Source organism: Talpa occidentalis, unplaced genomic scaffold (genome assembly GCF_014898055.3).
Source record: "Talpa occidentalis isolate TD23 unplaced genomic scaffold, MPIMG_talOcc4v2.1 talOcc4.12, whole genome shotgun sequence".
Classification (NCBI taxonomy): Eukaryota; Metazoa; Chordata; class Mammalia; order Eulipotyphla; family Talpidae; genus Talpa; species Talpa occidentalis.
Genome location: NW_023601212.1, coordinates 78,328,469 through 78,353,383, shown reverse-complemented (window position 1 = coordinate 78,353,383; position 24,915 = coordinate 78,328,469). Strand labels below are relative to the sequence as shown.

Here is a 24,915-nt window from a genome sequence, read left to right as displayed (position 1 = left end):
GGGAGCTTCCAGGGCCCACCCAGCTCCAAGATGCCAGGCCCCAAGGATGACTAAGCATGCCTAGTGGCCAGCTTGAGGAGATGCCAGGCCTCCCTGAAACAGGTGCTTGGGAGCAACCCATTCTGCAGCCCTGGCCTCCTCATCAGGTCAGGGCATAGCCAAAGCTCAGTATGGGGCCAGCACTTCTGGACTCCTGCCTGCCCTCCCCCAGGGGCTTCAGCCCAGAATACACCAATCCAGCCCTGCCCAGTGCCTTTGAAGGGTCCTCTTCCTAAGCAGGCAGAAGAGGAAAGGGGCTGTAGAGGTGTCGCCTGGTGTCTTTTTTCAAAATCCTGCTACTTTCTCCCCTTTTACCTTGCCCAGACCCCAAGTTGAAATGTTGCTGCTGCAGGGTGAACATCTGATTCCCCTCAGTTTACAGGAGGGAAACTGAGGTCCGGAGAGGCTGGGTCACTTAGCCAAGTCTCAGCAAGACTCTCAGACCTGTGTTCTTTCTCCTTCTTCTGGGCACAGTCACTCTTCAGCGCTGCTGGTGGTGCAGGGCATGTAGGTCTGGATGGTAGCTGTGCCTGCACCAAACCATGCTTCTTAGGAATGGTTCCCGACTCTTTCCACTCCTGCAGGAAGCGAGTTGCCCGTGTGTGCAAGCTGCGGCCAGAGGATCTATGACGGCCAGTACCTCCAGGCCCTGAACGCTGACTGGCACGCAGACTGCTTCAGGTAGGGTGACCTGGTCAGGGGTGGGGTGCCCTCAGCAAGGGCTGCCAGAGATGAGAGGCTGGGCAAGCAGTCCAGATTTGGCTGTTCCTCCTGGTGCTGTTTCTGGTTGTGACTTCCAATGAGTCCTTGGCCTCTGTTTCTCCACCTGTAAAAATAAGGGATTTGGATGAGATCCCCGCAGGCCTTTCTGTTTCATCACTCTAGACCCTTCAGGAAAGAAGGGGAAAGACCTGCATCTCCTCCAGTGTTAGTTACCAAAGCCTGCTGGCACTTTAGGGGGTGGCGGGGGGAAGAGGTGGAGAGCAGTGCACCCTTGACTTGTGGGTGCCCCTATTCCTAGGGAGGGAGGGAGACAAACCCCACCTAGGAGGAAGTGGGGCTTGTGAGGATACATTGGCCAATTAGACCAGCCCCTTCCCTCCAGACACCTGCTCCTAAGTGTGGGTTAGGACCAAGGCCAAGCACGTGAGGACCCAAAAGTGACCCAGCAAGACCATACCAAAGGGCAGATACAGGGCACAGCTTTAGAGATGGCTAGACGGCAGAGCTGGGGTCTCACAGGACGTGAGATTTCCAGGTGGGAAGGTGTGGTAGGAAGCACTTCCAGGCAGAGGCCCCGGCAGGTGCCAAGAGTAGAACTGTGACACCACCTGACCCAGTTAGTGAACAGCAGGTTTAGGAGGAAGGAGGTGCCAGGAAGCCTGTCTGGGCCAGAGCATCGACCACCAGCTAAAAGAGTTCATTTTCAGCAGTGGACGCCTCAGATGAGGTTTTTGCTTTTTATTTTGTTTTTGTTTTTTTAAGAATATCACCTAGTGTTTTTATGATTTAGTGAGGGCTGGACACGGCTTTAGGACTTTATATAGCTAGACACTGTCATCCCCCCCTTATCTGCAGAGAATGTGTTCCAGGACACCCAGTGGATACCTGAAACTGTGGGTAGGATTGAACCCTACATACTGGCCTGTCCTATATGTGCGTACCTCTGGTAAGGTCTAATTTATAAATTAGTCTCTGGAAGAAAGTAACAATGATAACTAAAAATAAAGCAGTTATAGCAATATGTTGTAATAAACGTTGTGTGAATGTGGTCTCTCTCTCAAAGTATCTTCTTGGTATTTTTGGGCCACAGTTTACCACAGGTAACTGAAACCCAGGAAAGTGAAACTGGGTAAGGGGACTACTGCATAGTGTTGTCTCCATTCATTGGGGCACAGAGAGGTCAATTCTCTGCCTGAAGTAACACGGCCAGTGAGTGAAATGAACACATGGGGCCCATACTGGCTGGTAATGTCAGAAGAGGCAGACACCATACTAGAGACTCCCAATCAGGTGCTCAGGCCTTCGGGATGGAGGAGACAGTGACTCTCCATAGTGAAAACCACGTGCGCAGAGTCAGAGAGGTGGAACCATGTGGACAGTTGAGGGAACAGAAGTAGTTTATTTGGTTGAAACAGAGCAAGGGATGCACTGAGGGGACAAGATTGGGGTTGATTTGTGAGGGCCCTTGAAGGCCAAGGTGAGGGCATTCTGAGAGCAGTGGGAGCAAGTAATTTTCAGAAAGCAGTCCACATCCTTGCGGAAGGAAAGAGGTGAGGGCAGGGGCAGAACCTGAGGTTTCTCACCCTGGTGCTGGGGAGGGCTGTGTTCCGCTGTCTCTGATGGAGTCAGAGGTCAGGGTGGTGATGAGCTATGCCCATCTGTGTCGAGTTGGAGGTGCAGTAGATTATCCAGGGTGGCAGTGCCCTCCCTGCCCACCGTGGGCCAGAGTGCTCTGGGGTCTGTCAGAGGTGAAGGCCAGAGATGAGGTCCTGCTCAGGACTGACGCTGAAGTGATGGATGAGATTTGAAATAGGAACAAGCGAATTTTGGGGCCCCTGGGCCTGGAGTAGAGAGGGAGATGGAGTCTTGGGAGACATCGGGGAGGACCAGGAGTACAGCCACAGAAGCCACAGGAGGGATGCACCTGTCTAGCTTTGGAGGGGTCCCTGCTTTCCGTAATCAGCAGGGGGGTGAGGCCCCAGCTGGGGGCAGAAGGGAGAAGCCATGTCCAGTTTGTCCTTCCTGTGATAGACGGGAGCACAGAGAGGGAGCCCACAGGCAGCAAGAGCCATAGTCTACAGTGTGACTTAACACGAGTGTTCCTGGCCCAGTGGAGTGGGTTTTCCCAGCCCCTACATCTCTGTGAGGCTGACGGTATCCCTACTCCCTTGACAGTTAGGAGGGCAGCTCAGAGAGGAGAGGTTGCTGCTTGCCTGGGCCACATGGCTGACAGGCAGCCGATGGACGTGAACACTGGTTGGTGTCCCACTGGAAGCATCTCAGTGCCACTGTGGTGGAGCTGCCAGCAGCCCCTGAGCTTCATGGCTGGGCAGTACGGTGCATTTTGCATGAGCTTTGGGGTCTTTGTCACCCCAGGCTTGCCTCTTTCTTTGTTCCAGTTATCCAACCCCAAGGGACTGCACCTCCTGGTAGGTTATGTTTAGGCCCAGAGTGATCCAGGCTTCCCTTCTGCCCCGCTGGGAGGTCCCTTCCCAGAAGTCTGAAGCGCAGGAGCCCTAGAGCTGCCCTCGTGCAGGAAATATCTCCTGGGTGCCAGGTGGGCTGGCCCCGGGCAAGGAGGGTAAGCATGCAGCTGGCCCTGAGGGGTCAGAGCCTAGGCTGGAGCACAGTCTCTTCTCTGGGGACCCTTCAGGAAAGGACAGGACTGCCCCCTTGGGGGCAGCACCGGAAGAGGCAGCTGCTTTTGAGCTTGTCCCTGTCTCCGGAGAGCCATGAGTCCCCAGTGCCTTTGTCAAAGCAGAGGCCGAGGAGCATGGAGGTGCCTCTCCTGTACAGGACTGAGGGCAGACTGCTGGCCACAGCCTCCCACCGCAGTGAGCCCAAGCAGAAGATTTTAGCTGCTTCCTGTTGCGGACCACGTCCTCTCGCACGCATGCTGCTCCTCCTCCGTGCGTGTGACCACACCAGCCCCACCCCCCTGCAGCCTCCAATCTTGAGTGTCTGGGGTAGGATGGGGAAGCGGCTGGTTGGCCCACCCCTGTGCTCCCTGTGGGCCTCCGGAGCCCCCTGCCGTAGATAGCTGCAAAGGATGCTGACCTCAGCCCTGAGAAGAAGAAACTGCTTCCTCAGAGGGGCCAAGTAAGTGGAAAGCCCCCTCCCCACCTGTCCTAGACCTCAGGCAAGGCCCCTGGTGTGAGTGCTCAGACTGGGTCAGCTGTGGGCCACCTGGGCCCTGCCGCGTGGGGCAGAACTGAAACAACTTGGTCACTGTCTGATGGCTCACAAGGGGGAGCGAGCAGGCCATCGCTGAGCTTCTGGCCCTTTTGGTATAGTGTCCCTGGAGGCTAGTCCTCCAGCTACTCTTTCTTCACTCCTGGCATCCAGGGATGTCGCCCTGGGTAGAGCACACTCCTGGGATGGTGGACTGCCATTGCAGAGGTTACTACTGCTTCCTAGCCTAATCCTTTCATCCCTTCCCAGGATCCCCTTCTTCTTACCCCCCACAATGACCTCCTCTCCTGCCTGTGCCTGCTACATCTTCACTAGTCTCCGGGAGGGACACCCAGGACCAGACAGGTAGACACCTGTCTTCCAAGTGTTCCTCTCTGATCCTGGGCCATCTCTACACACCCTCATACCTGACATCCTCTGTAAGGGCAGGAGCCTGTGCGGGGCACCCTAACAGCCAGACCTGCCCTGCCCCACCTGTTTCCTCTGGCTCCTGGTCAGTTGTGGGCCTGAGGAGCAAGGGGGTAGACAGGGTCAGGGACTCCTGTGTGCCTCCTCCAGCAGAAGTCCACTGAGGCCTGAGTGCCACCACCCAGCCGCTTTGAGCCTCAACTAGATCCCCGGTCTGAGACAGTGGTCCCCTGTGCCAGTCTGAGATGGAGGCTGAACTGGGCACTCTGAGACAGCGTTGAAGATGCTGGGATGGGGACTGCTACAGATTGGGTGTCTGGCAGGAGCCATTCTGTTCTCTTCAGGGTCCAGTTTCTGTGGGTGCTTGGCCTGGGATCCCCGGGAGCCCATGGCTTAATAACAGACTGGTGGGCCAACAAAGGCTACTAGTGCAGACAGTATGGAAGCCTCTGGGGCACCTCAGCCAGGCCTCTGAGCAAGCTTCAAGGAAGTGGTGACCAGGGCGCCATGGGTGGGTCAGTGTGGGTCTTCCAGGTCGCTGAGGTGAGCAGCAAGCAGCGTCTGCCAGCGAGGGAGGGAGTGGGAGTTTGTGGTTGGGACAAGAGCCTTCTCTCCCTAGGGAGGCAGCTGCTCCTGAGCTCCCACCCACCTCCCCACCCACTGAGAGGCAGGCTTCCTGCAGCCCAGCAGCAGGAAGGGACTGAGGGGAGAGGGTGTCTCCTGTACTGACTCCTATGACATGATTTGTGTCTAGCTGGTAGAAGGGCATGAATGAATCACCGTTCTGCACCAGGCGTGGGGGCCTCCCCAAGGTCACGACTGTCTGACTCTGCAGAACAACTCCTGCCACTAAACCTTCTCTCTAGATTAGAGCCCTTGGAGATCTCACCCCATCCCTGGGCCTCCTGCCTCCTGGCCAGGCATCTTCCTTGCCCCCTTAATAAGGTGCTGGTCCCCTACAGGCACCCAGGACTGGAGCAGGAATGCAGTAGTGTGGGGGCAGGAAGGACAGCCACACAGGGCAGTGGATGACATCATGGCTCCGTGGCCAGCCTCCACTTCCGGCAGGCAGCCTCCTCCACATCCCAGGGCAGTCTCCTGAGGCTTTCCCCCACCCCTGCCCACTCCCCCCTCCCTTTTCATGGGGGGAGCCCACAGATGGCCCCCCTTCCTGAATACACCCCCTTGTACTTCTGAACTCTGACATTTCACACACACACACACACACACACACACACACACACACACACCTCTCTGCTGTGGTCTCTTGCCCCTCCCCTTAGGCTCCCAGACAATGGGGAACTGGCTGGATCCTCTTAAAGAGACAGTGTCCCACCAGCACTCTTACTGCTGTCCTCTCCCTCCCCCTCATCCCTGGTTCCCTAGTAGTAGGCAGCAGAGCGAGGTCTGTGCAGGCCGAGGTTGGTGCAGGGTTCCCTGGCTATCTGGGGGGAGGTTTCAATCTTCATTGTCCTCCTGTCCCCTGGATTGTCTCCCTGCTGAGCCCTGAGCTCTGACAGGGTCCTCCTGTCTTTGTGTCCTTGGCATGGCCCCAGAGCACCTGCAAGAGCAGAGATGGATTTCCTAACCTGTTCTCTGCAGTGTGTCTGTCCTCTGGCCCACACATTCCCAGCACCCCAGTCAGGCTCTGCAGAACTGGTGGTTCTTGGGCTCACCTAGGATCCCACATTTCTGCATTTACTGTTCCTGGCTTAGCTGGACTGCTGGCCTGTGGGGTGCTCCGGGTGAGGGGTAGGGACATCCTGGTCTTGACGCTGCTCCCCTGGTCATTCTTTTTTTTAAATTTAAAAGAGCAGGTTTATTAGAGAAAGGGACAGAAAAGGACACTTGCATAGACACAAATGGGCAGAAAGAGCTGCCCTGAAAGGAACAGGTTTGCTGAGAGAGGCCTGCATGGTTGCAGGCAGGTGGCCTTGAGGAGAGCTGCTTCTGCTGAGGGAGGTCAGTGAAGAGAAGCCCCGGCATGGGACAGGTCACGGGCAGGCAGGAGGGCTGCTGCCCTTCAGAGGAAGAGGGTTGATGAAAAGGAGCACCTGCATAGTCACAGGTGGGCAGAAGGACTGCTGCCTCCTCTGGTCATTCTTCATACAGTGTGACTGCTTTTCTGAGAGAAGTAGGATCCGTGGCTCTGAGCTGGGGGCTGTGCTGAACCCCCTAAGTCCGTTCTTAGAACTGACAGCGCTGATGGGGCTGATCCTGACTGGTCTCCTCTGAACTGAATTCCTGCCATTATCTTAGTGTGGCAAGAACTAGCTCTGTGAGACTGTGACACCCATGCTGGGGCACTGCAGCTCTTCTGAAGCTCATGTGACTCGTGGCAGCCTGTGAGGATTAACCAAGAGAAGAGCAAGGTGCTAGCCCTTAATAGGTCTTCACAACTTTCACAAGTCACTGCCATCCACACAAGCTGGCCCAACTGCCTCCACATTGCTGGGGGGCGGAGGGGTGAGGAGAGGAATACCACCCCGAAGAATGGGGCCCCCCACAGTTTATTCCAGCCCTATACCTGCACCCTCGGCTCCCAGCTTCCCTCCCTTCCACTTGACATGAACAGGAGCAAGTCTTGGACCCTCTTCCTTAACCTGACAAGGAGCAGGCTCAGATGAGGAGCACTTTCACCCCAGGACTGGCAGGCAGGCCAGACACTCTGGATACAAAACTGCTGTGGATGGTTGTGCCGGCTGTGGGGCCAGGGGACTAAATCCATCTCAGCCTCCACTGGCCCAAGCCTTGTGCCCCAGCGCAGGCTGCTTCTGCCCTTCCCCAGTTCTTCCAGAGACAAGTGAGACAATGGCAAGGGGTAGGGGTAGGATCCCTGGGGGCGGGGTGCCAGGTGGTACTAAGCCCCGCCCCTCCTCCAGGTGTTGTGAATGCAGTATCTCCCTCTCACACCAGTACTATGAAAAGGATGGGCAGCTCTTCTGCAAGAAGGACTACTGGGCCCGCTATGGCGAGTCTTGCCATGGGTGCTCTGAACACATCACCAAGGGGCTGGTCATGGTGAGTGCCCCTCCCCCATGACACCGCACCTGGGGCACAGGGGGTGTCTGTGTCCTCACAGGTCTACCTGCTCCACCTCCTTCTCATTCTTCTCACTGCTCTCTGACTCCTTCGTGCCTTCTGACCTGTTTGTCCATCTGTTTCCCTGCACCCCCTACCCATGGAGCTGACAGCCGGGCCCCTGAGTTTGGGGAGCCCTTCTGAGGTCCAGCTAGGGGAGGAGGATGGGGCCCAAGGTGGTGCTGAGCTGGGTTGTTCTCCCAACCCCCACCAGGTGGCGGGGGAGCTGAAGTACCACCCAGAGTGCTTCATCTGCCTCACCTGTGGGACCTTCATCGGTGACGGGGACACCTACACGCTGGTGGAGCACTCCAAGCTGTACTGGTGAGAACCTGGGCCCTACGCCTACCTGCATCATGGGTCTCCCTCACCAGGGCCCTGGCCCTTTCCACAAGGTGAGGTTGAGGGAGGCGGTCATGCCTGCCGGTGACAGTGCAGAAGTGACTGGGAGATGCAACACAGGAGTCAGACTTAGAGGGCCTCAGCCTCAGCCTTTTCACAGGCACTGACCTCACACGTGCAGGGCCCCGGGCCTGGCAAGACCACCCTCACCTCAAATGCCAGCTGCGAGTTCAGTGGTCCCCAACTGGCTACAGAGTTAGGGCTTCCCACAACCCCATCAGATTTGACAATTCCTTAATTGACCCACAGGCTCCGGAAAGTGCTATGTATTTAGGGTTATAAGTTTTTTCAACAGATCAACCATATGAAGAGGTGAGGTACAAAGGGTGAAGTCTGGGAGGATCCCAATGCAGAGCTTCCATACTTCTTCAGGGAGTCAGCACATGTGACACACGTGGGCACACACACCCTGCAGGGTCTTATTAGGCAAGATTGATTGCCTGGCCAGGTGATTGAACCCACTCTCTAGTCCCCTTCATTTTCCCCCACCTACTCACCAGTTCATCTTTCCGGTGGTGGCATGGCGGGGGCCAGCCCCCATGCTGAGTCATATCAGTAAGATCAACTCAGGTGTGAAAAGAAAGACACTCCTATTCCAAGAATTTAGAGCCTCTTTCTCAGGAACCAGGACGGAGACCAAACAAATTCTATACACACCACTGATAAAGCTGGGTTTGAGGGTTGTTTGATCCCAAATGGACTTGGAATCAAGTCCGCTTAAGCTGGATTTATCCCAGGTCATCTTACAGCATGACAGAGAATAGACAAACCCAGGATGACTGAGCCCCAGAGAGGAGCAAGGGCTGGGCTGGGCTGGACTGAGAAGGGCATGCTTAGTCCTTCCCAGGCCATCAGGCAGCTAAGACCATCCTCCCCATGGGAGTAGTGAAGGAAAGGGGCGTGGCAGAAAGGACGCTAGGACTGGGGGTAGCAGGGGAGGTGGGAGGTAATGCTGGTGACTGTCCTAACGCTCTTTTTCCCCCATTCTTTGTGTCCTCACCATCTGCGGCTTTTGCAGTGGGCACTGCTACTACCAGACTGTGGTGACCCCCGTCATCGAGCAGATCCTGCCTGACTCCCCCAGCTCCCACCTGCCCCACACAGTAACTCTCGTATCCATCCCAGCCTCAACTCACGGCAAACGTGGCCTCTCGGTCTCTATTGATCCTCCTCATGGCCCGCCAGGCTGCGGCACAGAGCACTCCCACACGGTTCGCGTCCAGGGGTGAGTGACTGGCCTGCTGAGGCTGCAGCTGGTATGACTGTGGCTGTGGGTGCTGTAGGTGGGTGGCAAACTCTGGGGCTGGGGCCCTAAGAATAAGCGAGCATTTGGACAGGTAGAACCCAGCTCTGACAACCTGGTACTTGAAAATTATGGTTCAATTTTCAAATCTTTTCATGACTAGGCCACTCAGAGCCCTGAGCTGCTCAAAAAGTGGGTCTGATAGAGCCGCTCCTCCCCCTCCACCCCAGAGCTGGGACCAAGAGCACTCAGGGTGATGGGTGGGAGATAACCGCACCTCTCATCAGGCTCCCACTCCCAGAAAGTAAGATAAACTGATTTGAATTTGAATGAAAGGGGAAGGAAACTCCCTGAGACCTTATAAACTTGGGTTTACAAGCCAAGTTCATTATGTCTGGGTGGGTCTCAAAAAAACCTCAAGATAAAATTGTCAGTGTTGAATGTGCTTCCTAACTGCCCATGCTCCTAGACTCTGACAGACTCAGATATAAATCCTTCTGGAGGATCCCACCATGAGGCTTCGTTGAATGAGATAAATGTCCCAAGGAAGATGGGTGATTCAGGCAAAAATCACTAAGCATATAAGGAAGCAAGGTGCCCAGAGAAAAGCCACCCAAAACCGAAAGTATCAGAAACTGAAATAATGCTTAGCATGTTTCCATAAATACAAAAAGCTTGAAAAAATTAGTAAAGAGCAAATAAGTTTGGAAAAGAACCAAGTAAAAGAAATATATTAAAATATAATTATTAAAATTTTATATTATTCTGTAATTATATTAAGATACTAAGTAAATATTAAATTTAAATGTTAAGATTTATTGAGTGAAATTATTACAATAATATTTGTTATTAAAATAAAAGCCTCAGTGCAAGTGCTTAACAGCAGAGTAGGGTTCTAGAAAGATGAGAACTGTGAAAGAAAGGTTAAGACGTTTGGAGGACAAGGACAGGATCTGATAATTACTATTTAGAATTCTGGAAGAAGAGAGAGAATGGGAGCAAGGCGATAATTGAAGATACAGTGACTTGAGAACTTTTCAGAACTGATGCCAGCACACTCAAACCCCATTAATCCCAAACAGCAGAATAAAAAGAAACCTACCCCATCTAGTGAAATTTCTAAAACAAGAGAAAAGTCCTTAAACGTAGCCACAGCGGAAGAAAATTATCTTAGTAAAAGGACAATGAGACTGATAGCTGACTTCTCAACAGAAACAATGAAGCCAGAATCAGTGAAACATGGGTGTGGCCATGCCCTGTGTAAAAACCATGCTGTGTGCACTGTGGTGGCCCCAGAGACTGCACCCCATCGCCCACCCCCACCCCCACCCGTAGTTAGGCTGTGCCGTCCAGGTGTGAATAAGTATTCTCTATGATGCTCAGCAAAATCACCAACAGCACATTTCTGAGAATGTTAAAGCATAACTGTTAAATGCACTGAGCAAGAAAAATAACCCTCAACCATGAATTCTATACTTGATGAAAATATCTTCAAGAATAAGGGTAAAATAAAGGCATAGCAAGGCAGACAAAACCCGGATTTGAAACTAGCAGGTCCATCCCTAAAGAAAATTCTACAGCAGGCAGAAAAGGTCCGAGGGGCACAAAGGCATGAAGAGTGGGGAGCCAGCCCAGTTGCTAGTGCACTGTGACCTTGGTAGCGCTCTGTAAACATATGTAAACACATATATTTACATATTCCATCTCTCTGGGCTTTGTGGTCCTTCAGCAATGAAAAAATTGGATGCCTTGGAGCCTTTGAAGATTTCTCCTAGGCCTTCACTGACTCGTTGAGGTGTAGTTTTAAATGTCCCCATCTCTGGGCCTAAGCGCCAGGTCCCAGCTTCCCTTTGACACAGGGAACATTTCTCACCCACTGGCTGGACCTCAGGCCCCATGCCTCAGCCTGATTGAAATAAAGATGGAACCAGAGAAAGGAAAGCTACTGAGCTGAAATCTGCAGCTCACCCCTGCCTTGAGCTTCAGCCAGGTCAGCAGCTGCCTTATGTATACAAATGAGTGGGTCCGACTGGTGAGAGAGATGGAGAAACTCCCAGACCAGGGCATCTTGCCAGAGGCCAAGGGAAATGCTCCTTAGAGGCAGGGGGCTCAGCTGGTCTCTGACAACCAGGCAGGATCTTAGAAATGGAGAGCCCCTGGCACCCCCCTCCCTGTCTCTTCCACCAGATGAGCATTCTCTCCAGCCAACATCTGCCTCCCTAATAATATTGGCAAAGAGCCACAGCCTTCTTGAAAGCAGCGTAGCTTGCCCAAGGGCTGCTGGCCACATTTGCTTTCTTCCTTGTCTGCTGGTCTTAGGTGACCACTTTCGTTTTGTTCATAGCAGCATCTTAAGAAAGCTTAATGTATCTGTGCCCCAGCTCCCTTAGCAGGAGACTGAGTTTAATGGATGTGTATTTTTAAGGTGATATCCACAAGAAACCTGTATCAGTTAAAATAAATTCGTTGTATTGTGATCTTTTTATCTTGAGTTTTTCAAATTTACAGTAAGTTTGCTAAAATAAAGTGTACCTTGATATGTATACACTCATCACTAATATTCACTAATTTTAACTTTTTGCCACATTTGGTGGGGAGGGGATAGAGGTATCACCCTCTGTCTATATATGTGTGTGCACATATGTACACATGTATTCATACACACTCCAGCTTATTTATGCTTGTGTATAACACATATATTTACATTTTATCTACTAAATCATTTGATTGCAAATTGCTGGCATCATAGACCCATCCCTCCCCCCTGCGCCAAATACTTCAGGCATTTTCCTAAAAATGAAAGTCTTCCCTTATACAGTTATCAGTTGTATCTTATAATGCAGTTAGGACATTTAGGGAATTTAACATTGATACAATCATTTTATCCAATATATAGCTCAGATTCAAAGTTTGCCTTTCAGTTCTGCCAGTTATCTCAATGCCACCCTTCACTGAAGTTTCCCCCAGTGCAGGTCCATGATCATCCACTGCATTGGATCATCATGTCTCTAAGGTCTCTTTTAATCTGTGATAGTTCCTCAGCTTTTCATTGTCCGCCTTGACCTTGGCATCTGTGCAGAGTATGGGTCAGCTGTTAAGTAGAACGTCCCTCCACTTGGGTATGCCTAATGTCTTTCCCTCAGTAGATTTAGGTCACGTGTTTGGCCTGCTGCTGCATAGTGTTCTGTCCTTACCCCTGCATCTCACTGGTAGACACACAACATCAATAAAGTGTGTCCTTTGTTGGGAACATTAGCTCTGAATACTTGGATAAAGTGCAGTCCATTCTCTGCTGAAAAGGATTCTGCCCTTTGTAATGGGATCAATAAGTCATCTGTGAGACTCGAGTCTCTAAATACCCTGTCCCCAAGAACCTTTCCCCGCACGGTTCCTAGCATTTACAGGTGAACCTCACCTTTATCAGTCATTACTTTCATGGTACAGAATGGTGATTTTCTCACTCTGCTCTCCTCTGTTTGTTACCTGGCTTTCTGGTGTAAGGAAGAGCCTCTCCTCCACGTGAGCACATAGACTTGATAATAAAGAATTTTGAATCATTTTTCTTAAAGCACTCAGTCTTTCTAGCCCCCATCTTAGCAGCTCTCCATCACAAACATAGACAAGGTGAATATTTTAAAAAAAACTCTTATAACAACATGATTACCATGCAACTAACACCAGAGAGTTAAAAGCACTAGCTTCAGCAGCACATATACTAAATTTGGAAGGATCCAGAGATTAACACGGCCCCGAGGAAGGATGACACAAATTCATGACACTTTCCGTATTAACAATAAAAAAAAAGTTTGGCAAATTGACCATCCTAAGTTAGCTGATCTGAGGGGTGTTAGCTCTGGCCTACAGTGTGGCTCAGGGCAGATGGCTAGACCCCCACGATTCCAGGGGAGTGGGAACCTCAGCTTCATCTTGCATGGTGATTGTGGAGTCAGGTTGGAAGCCAGTAGATTCAGGCCCTCTTAGGATTCACCAGGCAGTTGAAAGGGTAGCTCTGTCCTCACGGCAGAGACAACAAGCCACTTCTCTCCAATTTCACATCCGAAGCAGACATTAGCAACTACTTACAAAATTCTTCCCACCAATGCAGAATTATGCAAGATAGAACCATTTACCCCCTTACCTCTGATCTGATTCCCTGGGCCTTGGTTTCCTATAAGTGCTCCAGGGGAAAGGTAGGCAGGGGTCTCACCACTGCCCTGTGCCCACAGAGTGGACCCAGGCTGCATGAGCCCCGATGTGAAGAATTCCATCCACGTCGGAGACCGGATCCTAGAGATCAATGGTACTCCCATCCGGAACGTGCCCCTGGATGAGGTATGGGTCCAGGGTAGTCAAGCGGAATCAGAGGGGTGTCTTCACGCCTGCTCCTCCAGCGCCCCCGTGACTACCACCTGTACTTACCTGTCTACTCACCTCCCCAGATTGATCTGCTGATCCAGGAAACCAGCCGCCTGCTCCAGCTGACTCTTGAGCACGACCCCCACGACACATTGGGCCATGGGCCAGAACCTGAGCCCAGCCCTCTGGTCTCCCCAGCTCACACACCCAGTGGGGAGGCTGGCAGCTCCGGCCGGCAGAAGCCCATCCTGTAAGTCAGCCTGGGCCTTGGGGTCTCTAGGTACTTCACTCATGCTGGGCCTTGTCCCCACCATCCAGGAGCTCAGTCTGATGGGGAATCAGCCCTGCAAAAAAGCAGTCTGGCAAGGTGTACTGGGCCTGTGAGCAAGGAAAAACAATGAGAAATAGGAAATCAAGGGAAACTGCTCCCTAGCTGGGGATTACAAAGAGCTCTGTGTCGGGGGGAACCAGTACCTCGGGAGCTATAGGCAAGTAGCTCAGGATGATGGGACCTTTAGATGGAATTGGGGACAAGGGTGGGGGCTGGGATGGGACAGATGAGCTCCCATACAGAAGCTAACAGTAGGGCCTTGGATGTGTCAAGGGTTTTTGGCTATTGCCCACCCATCACGGGACCCAACTGAAGGGGTGATTGATGCAGCAAAGTGATACGCTTCATGGAGACCATTTGGGTCCTCTGTGTAAGAGAGTGCCTGCAGCCAGGTGGCTAGAGGGCTGTCGGGATGGTGCAGGCAGAAGGTGCCAGGCACCATACTCTCTTGAAGGTAGATGGGGGCACATGGAAGAAACCCAGAGGTAGCCTGGACCTCACTCCACTTACTGTGGGATCTGCTTGGGACTCTTGGTAAAGGCTTTGGGGGACCACCCCGGGAGGACCACCTTTAACCTTTAATGCGATTCTTCCTTGCCTGAATTTGTCGGGAGCTCAGGCCGCTGTAGGGAACCATACATGTGTCAGGGTTAAGGCCTCTTGGGCAGTTGTCTACTTCTGCACCCCCTGACCTGGAACCCACATGCTGGGAGACATAATGTTTGACCCAGATTACACGGCAGAGGAGGACAAGGACAAATATTCCTACGGGTGCCTCAGTCAGGAAGGTTGAATAGGACAGACACTGGGCATTGACATTAGGGTGGCTGAAGCCCTCGGAGAGCCCCTTGCCACCCTCTCAACTTGAGGGTGAGGGTGAAGAACAGGCAGTGACCTAGGACTGGCAGGTGGGAACATGGTGGGCAGGAATTGGGCCTCAGCCAGGTGCACTGGGCACTATGTCTGCTCCCCCCAGGAGGAGCTGCAGTATCGACAGGTCTCCAGGTGCCGGCTCACTGAGCTCCCCAGCCTCCCAGCGCAAGGACCTGGGTCGCTCCGAATCCCTCCGTGTGGTTTGCCGACCACACCGCATCTTCCGGCCTTCTGACCTCATCCATGGCGAAGTGCTGGGCAAGGGCTGCTTCGGCCAGGCCATCAAGGTACAGGGCATGTGTAGGCCGTGAGCCGCCTAGGGTCTACATGTGACCCAGCAGGCCTACTTCTTCCCCCCAGTGCCTCCAGGAATCCTGTGGAAGGGGTACTGGTTTCCAGACTCCCTGGCCAGTGCCCTCCTCCACCTGGGCCTCCTGGAGTGTACTATGGAGATACCCCCTATTTTGCGTGGAGGAGGTTGTTGGGAGATGGTTCCTTGGGTTGGAGGGTGGAAGGTAGCCCATTCCCAGCCTAATGCCAGCACCCTGGTGACCCCTGCACATTCTCCCCCTATCCAGGGCCCAAGCTCCAGCAGCCTCGCTCCCCTGCCAACTGGGAAGCCTTGGGCTTGTTAGGACTCCTCCCTGAGTCTCATCTATAGGAAGAACAAATCCCATGCCATGGGCCTGGGATTGTGGCATGAAATTGAAGAGTCCGAGTTGTCCGTCCATCTTCCTGTCAGTCCTGCATAGGGTCTTCTGCCGGGCCGGCTTAGAGCAGAGCCTCTGTGGGCACTGAGTCTCCCTGCTTTGGTGTCCCCACTCAGGTGACGCACCGGGAGACAGGCGAGGTGATGGTGATGAAGGAGCTGATCCGGTTCGACGAGGAAACCCAGAGGACATTCCTCAAGGAGGTCAGCGGGCCAGCTCTCACACCCTCTTGACCAGGCCTCGAATAGGCCTGTGGCCCACAGCCCTTCCCCACTGAGAGGAAATAGACAAGGCTCTGGGAGGGTGTGACACTCAGGCCACAAGTTGAAGGAAGGGAAAGGAGGCCAATAGGGCAAGGACATCCTGGGGGTGGGAGCCACCCAAGCAAAGGAGGCCGTGGGCCCCAGAGGGGCCATGGGCAGTGTTGGGATTGTCTGTGGCCTCTGCTGGGATGGCAGAGGGAGGAGATGTGGGCACAGCCCCAGGCCCAGCCTGTCTGCACCCCACCAGGTGAAGGTCATGCGATGCCTGGAGCACCCCAATGTGCTCAAGTTCATTGGGGTGCTATACAAGGACAAGAGGCTCAACTTCATCACCGAGTACATCAAGGGCGGCACACTCCGTGGCATCATCAAGAGCATGGTGAGTGCCCACAGTGCACTGCGGGAGGCACTGCTCCCTCCACAGAACCCTGGGCCAGGCCAGCTCCTCCCGGAGCCACAACCCCTCAGCAATTCAGGGTACATTGGCTCTGGTCTCAAAGCTCTTCAACCCCTGATTCTGAACGAATAGCAGAAAACACTCCATTAAAGCCAGGGACCCAAAGAACTGGGGGTATCACCAAGGGGACACACAGGCTCTTGGGTCAGCTGTCCTGTTCACGTTGCCTTGCAGGATGGCGGGACTTTACTTGGATTCTGGCAAAACCAAATGATTTTTCCTACAATAATTCCCCCTTATCCTCAGTCTCATTATTAGCAATTTCAGTTACCCTCGATCTAATGGAGCCAGAAGATATTAGATACATAAGATATTTTGAGAGAAAGCACATTCACATAACATTGACCACAGTATGTTCTTATGATTGTTTCTGTTTTGCTATTGGTTATCACTGTTAGTTACTTACTGTGGCTAATTTATAAATTATGTGCAATACAGAAAAATATAGCACACACAGTGGTTAGTACTCTCCACAGTTCTATTTGGTGTGGTCAGTACTGTCCACAAGGCCCTCCACCAAGGTCTCAGATAAGGTGGGTTTCATAAAACTCAGAACTTAGTTTAAGAGCTTGGAAAAAGACACAGATGTATCTAGGAATAAAGTGCTTAGGGAGGGCACTTCTAGAACTCTCATGCCGACAGTGGTGTCCTGGGGACCCAGGGCTTGCCCCCTCCTTGGAGTCATGCTGAGACACCAGGTTCCCAGCCCCCTTCCCAAAGCCTCAGTCTCTCATCCTGGATTGCCTGCTTTGCCAGAGTGGCGTCCCTGCAGGTTCCCACAGGTGTGGTTCCCTGGAAGCTACTCTGTGGTTGAGTACAATTAGAAACACTGATCCTCTTGTGCCTCCCCAGAGGTCTCTGGGGTGGCACAAGAGAATCAGGCCTTTCCCCAAATGGTTTGAGCCCAAACTCCTACTCTCCTGCGTGACTTGTGGCTAGTGCTCTGCCGGCAACCCCCCGTCCCACCCCCAGGCCCATCTACCACTATCAGACCCTGAAAGTAGGTTTAGATTTTTTTTTTTTAACTTGAAATGATGGGATTTTGTAGAGAAGGTAAGCCTTTTTTTCCTCGGAGGAGGAACCATAAAGGAATATCCCTCCTGAGCATTTGAAATCAGCTCTGTTAGAAAATTGCTTTGAGTCACTCACCCACACCTATAGCATCTTAGACAGTTGTGGGTGCAGAAGGGAGGGTGGAGGGCCCTGGACTCTCTAGGGCACTTGCTCCCTCCTGTCTCTCTTGCTCCCTTTGCCCCCCCCCAACCATCTTTTTCTTGTCCTTCCCCCCCAGGACAGCCAGTACCCCTGGAGCCAGAGGGTGAGCTTCGCCAAGGACATCGCTTCAGGGATGGTAAGTAGTCCTGGTTCCCACACACCATGTGGGCTAGTGACCTGACCCCCTTAGAGATCCACCCTTGATCACCGACCTGAACATCCACATGGAGTTTAGAAATGGAGGTACCAGCAAGCTTTGAATGAGGGCAGGGGAGGAGCAATGAAGAGTGGGAAGAGCACCCCTACAGGACCCAACTGGGGGACCCTGTAGAGGGGTGGTGGGAGCCTCAGGGGTGCCAGGGTTGGGCTGAGGTCCCTCAGTGCAGCTACCTGCTAACCTCTGTGTCCCCCACCCCCAGGCCTACCTCCACTCCATGAACATCATCCATCGGGACCTCAACTCCCATAACTGCCTGGTCCGAGAGGTGAGCCTGGCAGGGGAAGGGGGCTGGGGAAGGGATGGTGATGAGAGAGGCCACAGGCTGTTCACAGAAGGCAGAGGAGGGTGACTGGCGGTAGCCACTGCCCCTTGTACTATTTCCATGGGTTGTCACAGCAAACCATAGAGTGGATAACTGAAAGCAACAGAAATGCGTTCTCAGAAAGCTCAGGAAGCCAAAAGTCCAAAATCCAAGTGTTGGCAAAGTTGGGTCCTTCTATAGTCTCTGAGGGGGAATTTGTCCCAGGCCTCTCTCCAAGCTTCTGGTGGCTGCTTGGCTTCCATGGCATTCTTGACGTGCAGTCTCGTCAGTCATCTGCCTCTGCCTTGACATGGCCGCCTTCTCTCTGCCTGTGTATGTCCTCCTTTTATCATTCAGTTAGAGCCACCCTAATCCAGTGTGCCCTGATCTTAGGCAATTAGATCTGCAAAGACCCTGTTTCCAAATGAAGTCACATTGATGTTCTAAATGGACATGAATCTGGAAGTCACTGTCCATCACACTGCAGGCAGGTGAAGATTCAGAGAGGACATTTTCTAGACAGGTGGCCAGGTTTTCTAGGTGGCGGCAACAGCACATGCAAAGGCCCTGTGGTGTGAGTCAGGAAGCAGTGGACAGTGGACCGGGAGTCCCTGCCCTTTGGGCCTGCCCAGGAGGCTGCTGGAAGCAGTCTGCACAGCAAGGTGGGGGCCTGAGCCCCACCTCCCAGGGAGCTAGCTCCCTGCTAGTCATGGCCATCGCTGCAATACCCAGCCTGAGCAGGGTGTGCTGGGTAGGGTGAGGAAAGGTTCTCACAACAGGGACTGTCCCCTTTAGAGTCTAATGAGAGCTGTGAGCCCCTATGTCTCCAGAATCCATTTGTGTACAAAAAAGCTTTGCCGATGATTTGGCAGAAAGTGATCAGAGGCCCCTTGTGTTGGGCATGTCCTGGGCTATCTGTGGACTAATGCAGACTCCAGGCTAGCACCAGGTGGCAAGTGGCCATGGCAGCACTCAGTGGGCTCTGCTTTGTTGTCACCCCAGAACAAGAATGTGGTAGTGGCTGACTTCGGGCTAGCACGGCTCATGGTGGAAGAAAAGACAAAGTCTGATGACCTGCGAAGCCTTAAGAAGCCAGACCGCAAGAAGCGCTACACAGTGGTGGGCAACCCCTACTGGATGGCGCCCGAGATGATCAATGGTGAGTGGGGGCTGCCCCTGGGCCCCAGGGACCCCAGACCCAGCCGGGCCACCCAACCCTTGGCCTCTCCCAGCCTCAGCCCCCAGCTTCCTCTTAGGTCCCTGTGTTGGCTTCCTTTTGCTGCGATGACAAATCACCACACACTTGGTTTGAAAAACACAATGACCTTGTCGTTCTGATCAGAGGTCCAGCGTCAGTCTTGCTGAGCAGAAATCAAGGATCAGTAGGGCTTGCTCCCTTCTGGAGGCTCCAAGGGAGAACCTGCTTGCTTTTCCAGCTTCTAAAGGCTCCCTCATCCCTGTTCATGGCCCCTGCCTCACCCGAGCCATTGTCACAGCTCCCTCTCTGGCCTCACCGCATCCCTCTTCCATACGGACCTTGTGATTACACAGGGCTCACCTGCATAGTCAAGGGCACTCTCCCGATCTCAGACCTTAACTTCCTCACACCTGCAGAGCCCCAGGTAGGGGAGCATGTTCTCAGGTCCAGGGATGAGGGCATGGACATCGGCCTCCGGTCAGCCTCACACAGCTCCTCTGATTCTTGACCAGGCCTATCATGGCCCCTCCATGGCAAGCGATGTGGCAACACAAGATCAGGACTGGCCGACCCGGAGCGTCTCAGTGTCAGCTCTGTGCAGTTAGCATAGCTCCCCAGATAAGGTCCGAGGTGGGACTCACAGCCCCTGCTTTTAGGGAGTGACTCCAGCACCAACTCAGATTGGTAAAGTAGTCAGCATTCAGTAGATAAGAGTGTTGATTGACTTTTTTTTTATTTTTAAAGATTTATTTATTTATTTATTTATTTATTTATTTATACAAGCTCTGGGTACAGTCAGAAGCGCGGGAGAGTGAGAGAATTCACCAGAGCCAGAGCGGGGAGCAGAGCAGGCAGAAGGACCGAAGTACACTGCTGAGGGGAGCAGCGGGCGGCAGGAGAGGTCTGCGCGCCATGTGGGACCCTCCTCCGGTCGCCGGGGAGCAGCTGGGGATCGAACTGGCGCTGCAGAGGCTGTGGGCAGCTTCGCAACCAGCGCTCAACTGCTGCGCCACCGGGGAGGCCCATGATTGACTTTTCTTTAAAGATATATTTATTATATAAGTATACAATGTAATGATTCAATATTTGTATGTATTGTGAAGTACTACAGTGAGTCTAGTTAATGAACATCTCTCACCACACATAATTGCAAATGTTTTTTTCTTGCTTTCTTTAGTAGAACTTTTAATCTCTACTCTCAGCAACTTACAAACATGCAATTCGGTGTCCTCACTTGCTGTCGCCAGCAAGTACTTTACATCCCCAGAATTATTTATTTTATGACTGGAAGTTTGTAGTCTTGGACCTCCACCCATTTCACCCACCCCACCCTGCCTCTGGTGCCTGTCAATCTGTTCTCTGTATCCGTGAGCTTGAGACGGTAAGATCGTAAGATCATACAGTATTTGTCCGTGACTTATTTCACTTAGCATAACGCCCTCAAGATCTGTCCATGTTGTCACAAATGGCAGGGTTTCCTTCTTTTCTCTGAAATTCTTTTCATGCAGTCTCATGGAATAGTATTCTGTTGCATACGACCACAACCTCTTTATCCATTCATCCTGATGAAGTGGACTGATTGTTTCAAACATTCTTAATTTGGTAGTATTACTCTCCTTGTCCCAATAGGGAAACAGGCTATATTTGTTCTTGGGGCTGCTATAACAAATCTCCACAAACCAGGTGACTTAAGTAACAGAAATTGGCTCTCATAGTTCTGGAAGTCTGGTAGTGGGGGCCACAGACAGCTGGGTGGGCCAGGCTCAGTCAGGGACTTTGGGATGTCCATGTTCTAGAAGTCTGAAGTCCAGTACAGCTGTGCTCCCTTCAGGATATTTAGGGGAGAACCTATTCCTGGCTTTTTCTAGCTTTGGATGGGCATCCCTGGACTCCGCCCCCATCTTCACATGGCCACCTCCTCACCTTCCGTGTCCACTCCTCCTCTGTTTCTCTTATTGGGACACATGAGACAGCCGTTAGGGCCCTCGTGCGTAATCCAGAATTAGCTCAGGATCCTTAATCATGTCTGCAAAACCCTTTTTCTTTTTCCAATAAAGTAACATTCAGGTTCCAGGGGGTTGACATGGTTATCTTTTGGGGCAACCACAGAATTCATGACTTGCCCGTGACTGTGCAGGGCTCAGAGCCCCTTGCCCAGGACTCCCATTCTCACCACCAGGAGTGCTGAGATCAGGTGGGGTCAGGGAGCAGAGCCCACTCCCTGGTCCCATGGAGGCTGCTAGCACCTGCCTCTTGCTCCCAATCCACTGGCTGGGTTCACCCAGCTCGCCATCCCTAGCCCAGCCTCGCCTGCTGACAGTCCTTCTCTCTGTGCAGGCCGCAGCTATGATGAGAAGGTGGATGTGTTTTCCTTTGGAATCGTCCTGTGCGAGGTAGGTCCAGGGTTAGGTAGTGGTTGGTGTTGGGTCCAGTGGCTTCACTGCACTCCCCATACTCTCAGGCTGCAGGCTGGAAGTCTGCAGGGGCCTCAGGGAGCAGGGCTGGCTGCCCACAGCAATCTGCATTCCCCTGGGAGTGCAGGGGCAGGCGGGCACCACACCAGTGTCACTTACCCTCAAACCCACCTGGGTGGCTCCCTGCACCAGCATCCCCAGGGTAACTACTGGGCCTCTTGCTGAACAGATCATCGGGCGTGTGAACGCTGACCCCGACTACCTGCCCCGCACCATGGACTTTGGTCTCAATGTTCGAGGCTTCCTGGACCGCTACTGCCCCCCAAACTGCCCCCCAAGCTTCTTCCCCATCACTGTACGCTGCTGTGACCTGGACCCTGAGAAGAGGTGAGTGAGTTGGGGGCTTGGTGGTGAGGGCTCGAGTGGCCTTGGAGGTGGGACCAGCCTCCAGCAGAACCAGAAACCACCATCTCTTCCTTCACCCCACCCCCTGTCACCTAGACCCTCCTTCATAAAGCTGGAGCAGTGGCTGGAGACCCTCCGCATGCACTTGGCCGGCCACCTGCCACTGGGCACACAGCTGGAGCAGCTGGACAGGGGCTTCTGGGAGACCTACCGGCGTGGTGAAAGTGGACTGCCTGCCCACCCCGAGGTCCCTGACTGAGCCCGGCCCACTCAGCTACCTTGGCCCCCACCTCCAGAGAATCCACCCTGCACCAGATTCCTCTGCAGGAGGTGGCTGGGTGTGGCACTCTCAGCCCGGCAGCAGGCACCCAGCCCCTCCTGAGCACCAGGCCCTGACTCGCCTTCTCTTGCCCTGGGAGCCATAGCTCCTGCCTTGTCTCTGTCCCTGGCCCTGAGCTGGTCCAGCTGCACACACACCATCACCTCACCCTGCCTTACCTCTGTCTTAGTGGGGCCGCTCCGCCTCTCGCTTCTCCTTGCATGAGCTGGAGGGCCCATGTGAGTTGTGTCCCATGCCACGCGCCACCATCCTATGCATGCTCCACCATCTGTAGGTCATGCAGGGGCGGCTGGAGGACGCCTCAGACCAGGCCTCCCCAGGAAGGTGTGTTGCACAGGAGAGGCCATATTCCTAGGAGCCAGATGGGGAATCTGGGGCCTGTTACCCCCAGGCAGTGCCCAGGTAGCTGCAGGTATTGGTAGTTATCCAAACCCCTAATGCAGAGAGACGTCTGCTCCTGTTGGGTAAAACCCCTATGTCCAGGTAGCTGCTCTCTCTTGCTTTGGGTCATTTTGTTTCTTTATTGAAACCACTTTAGTCAGAAGCAGGTACCAGGGTGAGGAGAGGGGAGCTGTGGCCTCTAGGCCAGAGCTGCAGGGGGGAGCAGCAGAGAGAGGTTGGGCAGAGCGGACAAGGAAAGTCCACCAGCATCTCAGCCCCTGAAGTTCATCTCAGTGCCCCCCCAGGCCTCTCCTCGAGGCTTCCTGCCGGTGGCTGGAGCTGCCCCCGCATCCCCTCCCCAGTGTCCCTCTGTCCTCTGGGTTCTTTCTGTGTAATCTATTTTTTAAGGAGAGTTTGTATTATTTTTTCATACGGCTGCAGCAGCAGCTGCCTGGGGCTTGGGGTTTTATTTTTTTGGCGGGCGGGGGCGGGAGGGCCATTTTGTCACTTTGCCTCAGTTGAGCATCTAGAAAGTATTAAAAACTGTGAAACCTTCTCAGTGCACTTTGAACCTGGAAAACAATTTTAAACAGGCCCATGGGACTACCACTCAGGGAGGTGAGACAGTCACCTCCATCCAGGAATTGTCATGTCTAAGGAGCAAAACCCAGACACAGAACAATAAATAAATTCTGTATTCCCCACCCAGACCCCATGTTGCCATGTGTGTCCCGGGGCCCCATAGAAATAGGACAAGAGAGGAACTTGTGCCTAGAGGCCTGGTGGAAGATGGGAGGAGTGTAGGCAGTGGACACCCAGGACAGGAGAGTCTGACCTCAGCCCAGTGTTGTGTAGTACAGGTAGCTCAGCTGGGACAAGTCCAGACTTTTCCAAATTTCCTGGGTTGTGGAAGGAGAACAGGGAGGCACTAAGGAGTGTTTTGCTTTCTTTTAATGTTTTCTTCCTGAAACTGAAAGCATCCTATCAAGAAAACAGAAACCACACTAGTTACTCAAATATAGGGCATTTAATCCAGGGACATACTTACACTGCTGCTGGAAGACATTTGATTGGTAGGATGTGAATACTGGGGTAACCCAGAGATAATGAACTGCAGGAAGCATTTAAGAAACATGGTTACTTGAGTTATTGATTTGCTTAACATACCACCCTTTCAACTTGATGGCTTAAAATAACAGCAATCGCTCCTTACACTTTCTCTGTCAAGAATATTGGGAGCACCTTGGTGGGTAGTTCGGTCTGGTGTCTCCTGAGGTGGGTGGGTGGTTTTCACCTGGGGTCTCTCCTGTTGTTTTGGTCAGTTATTGGGGCTGCAGAGTCTGAGGCATGATGAGGGCCAGAGGACTAAAGAGCCTTGCCCGGGGTTCACTCACGCGACTGGCAAGTTGATGCTGGTGTCAGTGGGAGGCTCAGTCCTGCTCAGGGCATTTTGTCCTCACAGCAGCCTCTAGGGTGAACATACCATGAGAGCAAAGCAGAAGCACCATGTCTTTTATGACCTAGTCTCAGAAGTCACGCGGCATCATGTCATGATATTCCATTGGTCACAGAGGCCAACCTTGATTAGGTGTGGGAGAGGACCATACAAGGTCACAAATACCAGGGCCAGGCGGGGTCACAGGGGCTAATCTTGGACACTGGGTTGGAACTTGGAGGAAGGAACCCATTGGGACCAGTGCTTGCATTTTTTATGAGTTGGGGGTGAGGGTTGGACTCAAAGCAGTTGGTGCTGGAAGCTCTAAGAAGGTAGGTAAAAAACGGTCGGTGCTGGAGCCAGTGTCTGCTAATGCTGAAAGGCAGTGGAGAGCGGAAGAAAGTCTCTTCTCTTTCACTTTCAAGTCTCTTAACTGGCCAACAGCCAACTGGCCAGGAAGTCTGGGAAATGTAGTTTTCAGTGGTCCAGCAATATCACAGAAAGGAAAAGGGACTGAGCTATCTCTTGGGGCTGAGATAGAGTAAACAGCCAGCAGAGTCCACCCTTTTGGGTCTCATCACCCCACACCCCTTTCTGGCATTCAGTTTCCATACAACGCTTACAACTTTGTGGCTCTACCTAGCAAGAGGGAAGCATCTTCTGTGTATAGTTGGATCATTCTCTCCCAGAAAAGGAGGTTCAGCAAATTTCCATAGTCATCATCTCCACTCAGTGTTAATTCCAGGCAGGATTCCACTAGAATATTCTGAAACCTAAAGACTTAAAAGTTCATCATCATCAACACGTAAAGTAAGTGGGAAAGGAAAAGTTGACGGGCACATGCTCAAAGAAGAAAATATACAACAGAACGGAGTCCTCATTTCTACAATTGGTTATGATGTCATAATTGCTTTTTTACCACTTATAA

General features: G+C 52.8%; 1 protein-coding gene and 1 long non-coding RNA gene across 7 annotated transcripts in view; one reads left to right on the top strand and one right to left on the bottom strand.

The window, feature by feature from the left end:
• Window positions 1–24,915, top strand: part of LIMK1 (LIM domain kinase 1) — an 82,955-nt gene that overhangs the window by 1,152 nt on the left and 56,888 nt on the right. For all 5 annotated transcript variants that reach the window (XM_054693608.1, XM_054693611.1, XM_054693610.1 and 2 more), the window contains exons 2-16: window positions 624–720; window positions 7,245–7,383; window positions 7,658–7,767; window positions 8,864–9,070; window positions 13,315–13,420; window positions 13,528–13,694; window positions 14,752–14,935; window positions 15,475–15,561; window positions 15,869–16,000; window positions 17,370–17,429; window positions 17,713–17,778; window positions 18,817–18,973; window positions 21,350–21,405; window positions 21,656–21,813; window positions 21,928–24,319. In XM_054693608.1, the coding sequence (XP_054549583.1) occupies window positions 624–720; window positions 7,245–7,383; window positions 7,658–7,767; window positions 8,864–9,070; window positions 13,315–13,420; window positions 13,528–13,694; window positions 14,752–14,935; window positions 15,475–15,561; window positions 15,869–16,000; window positions 17,370–17,429; window positions 17,713–17,778; window positions 18,817–18,973; window positions 21,350–21,405; window positions 21,656–21,813; window positions 21,928–22,090 (1,889 nt within the window). In that variant the 3' untranslated portion in view covers window positions 22,091–24,319. The remainder of the gene's footprint in view (window positions 1–623; window positions 721–7,244; window positions 7,384–7,657; window positions 7,768–8,863; window positions 9,071–13,314; window positions 13,421–13,527; window positions 13,695–14,751; window positions 14,936–15,474; window positions 15,562–15,868; window positions 16,001–17,369; window positions 17,430–17,712; window positions 17,779–18,816; window positions 18,974–21,349; window positions 21,406–21,655; window positions 21,814–21,927; window positions 24,320–24,915) is intronic.
• On the bottom strand, window positions 23,255–24,836 carry LOC119241509 (uncharacterized). 2 transcript variants are annotated; one of them, XR_008551212.1, is made up of 4 exons: window positions 24,627–24,836; window positions 23,766–24,020; window positions 23,601–23,663; window positions 23,255–23,522 (listed from the first exon to the last, which is right to left on the bottom strand). It is a non-coding gene; the product is annotated as an uncharacterized LOC119241509 (long non-coding RNA). The 2 variants fall into 2 exon arrangements; XR_005124330.1 differs by lacking the exon at window positions 23,255–23,522 and having other exon boundaries at window positions 23,570–23,663.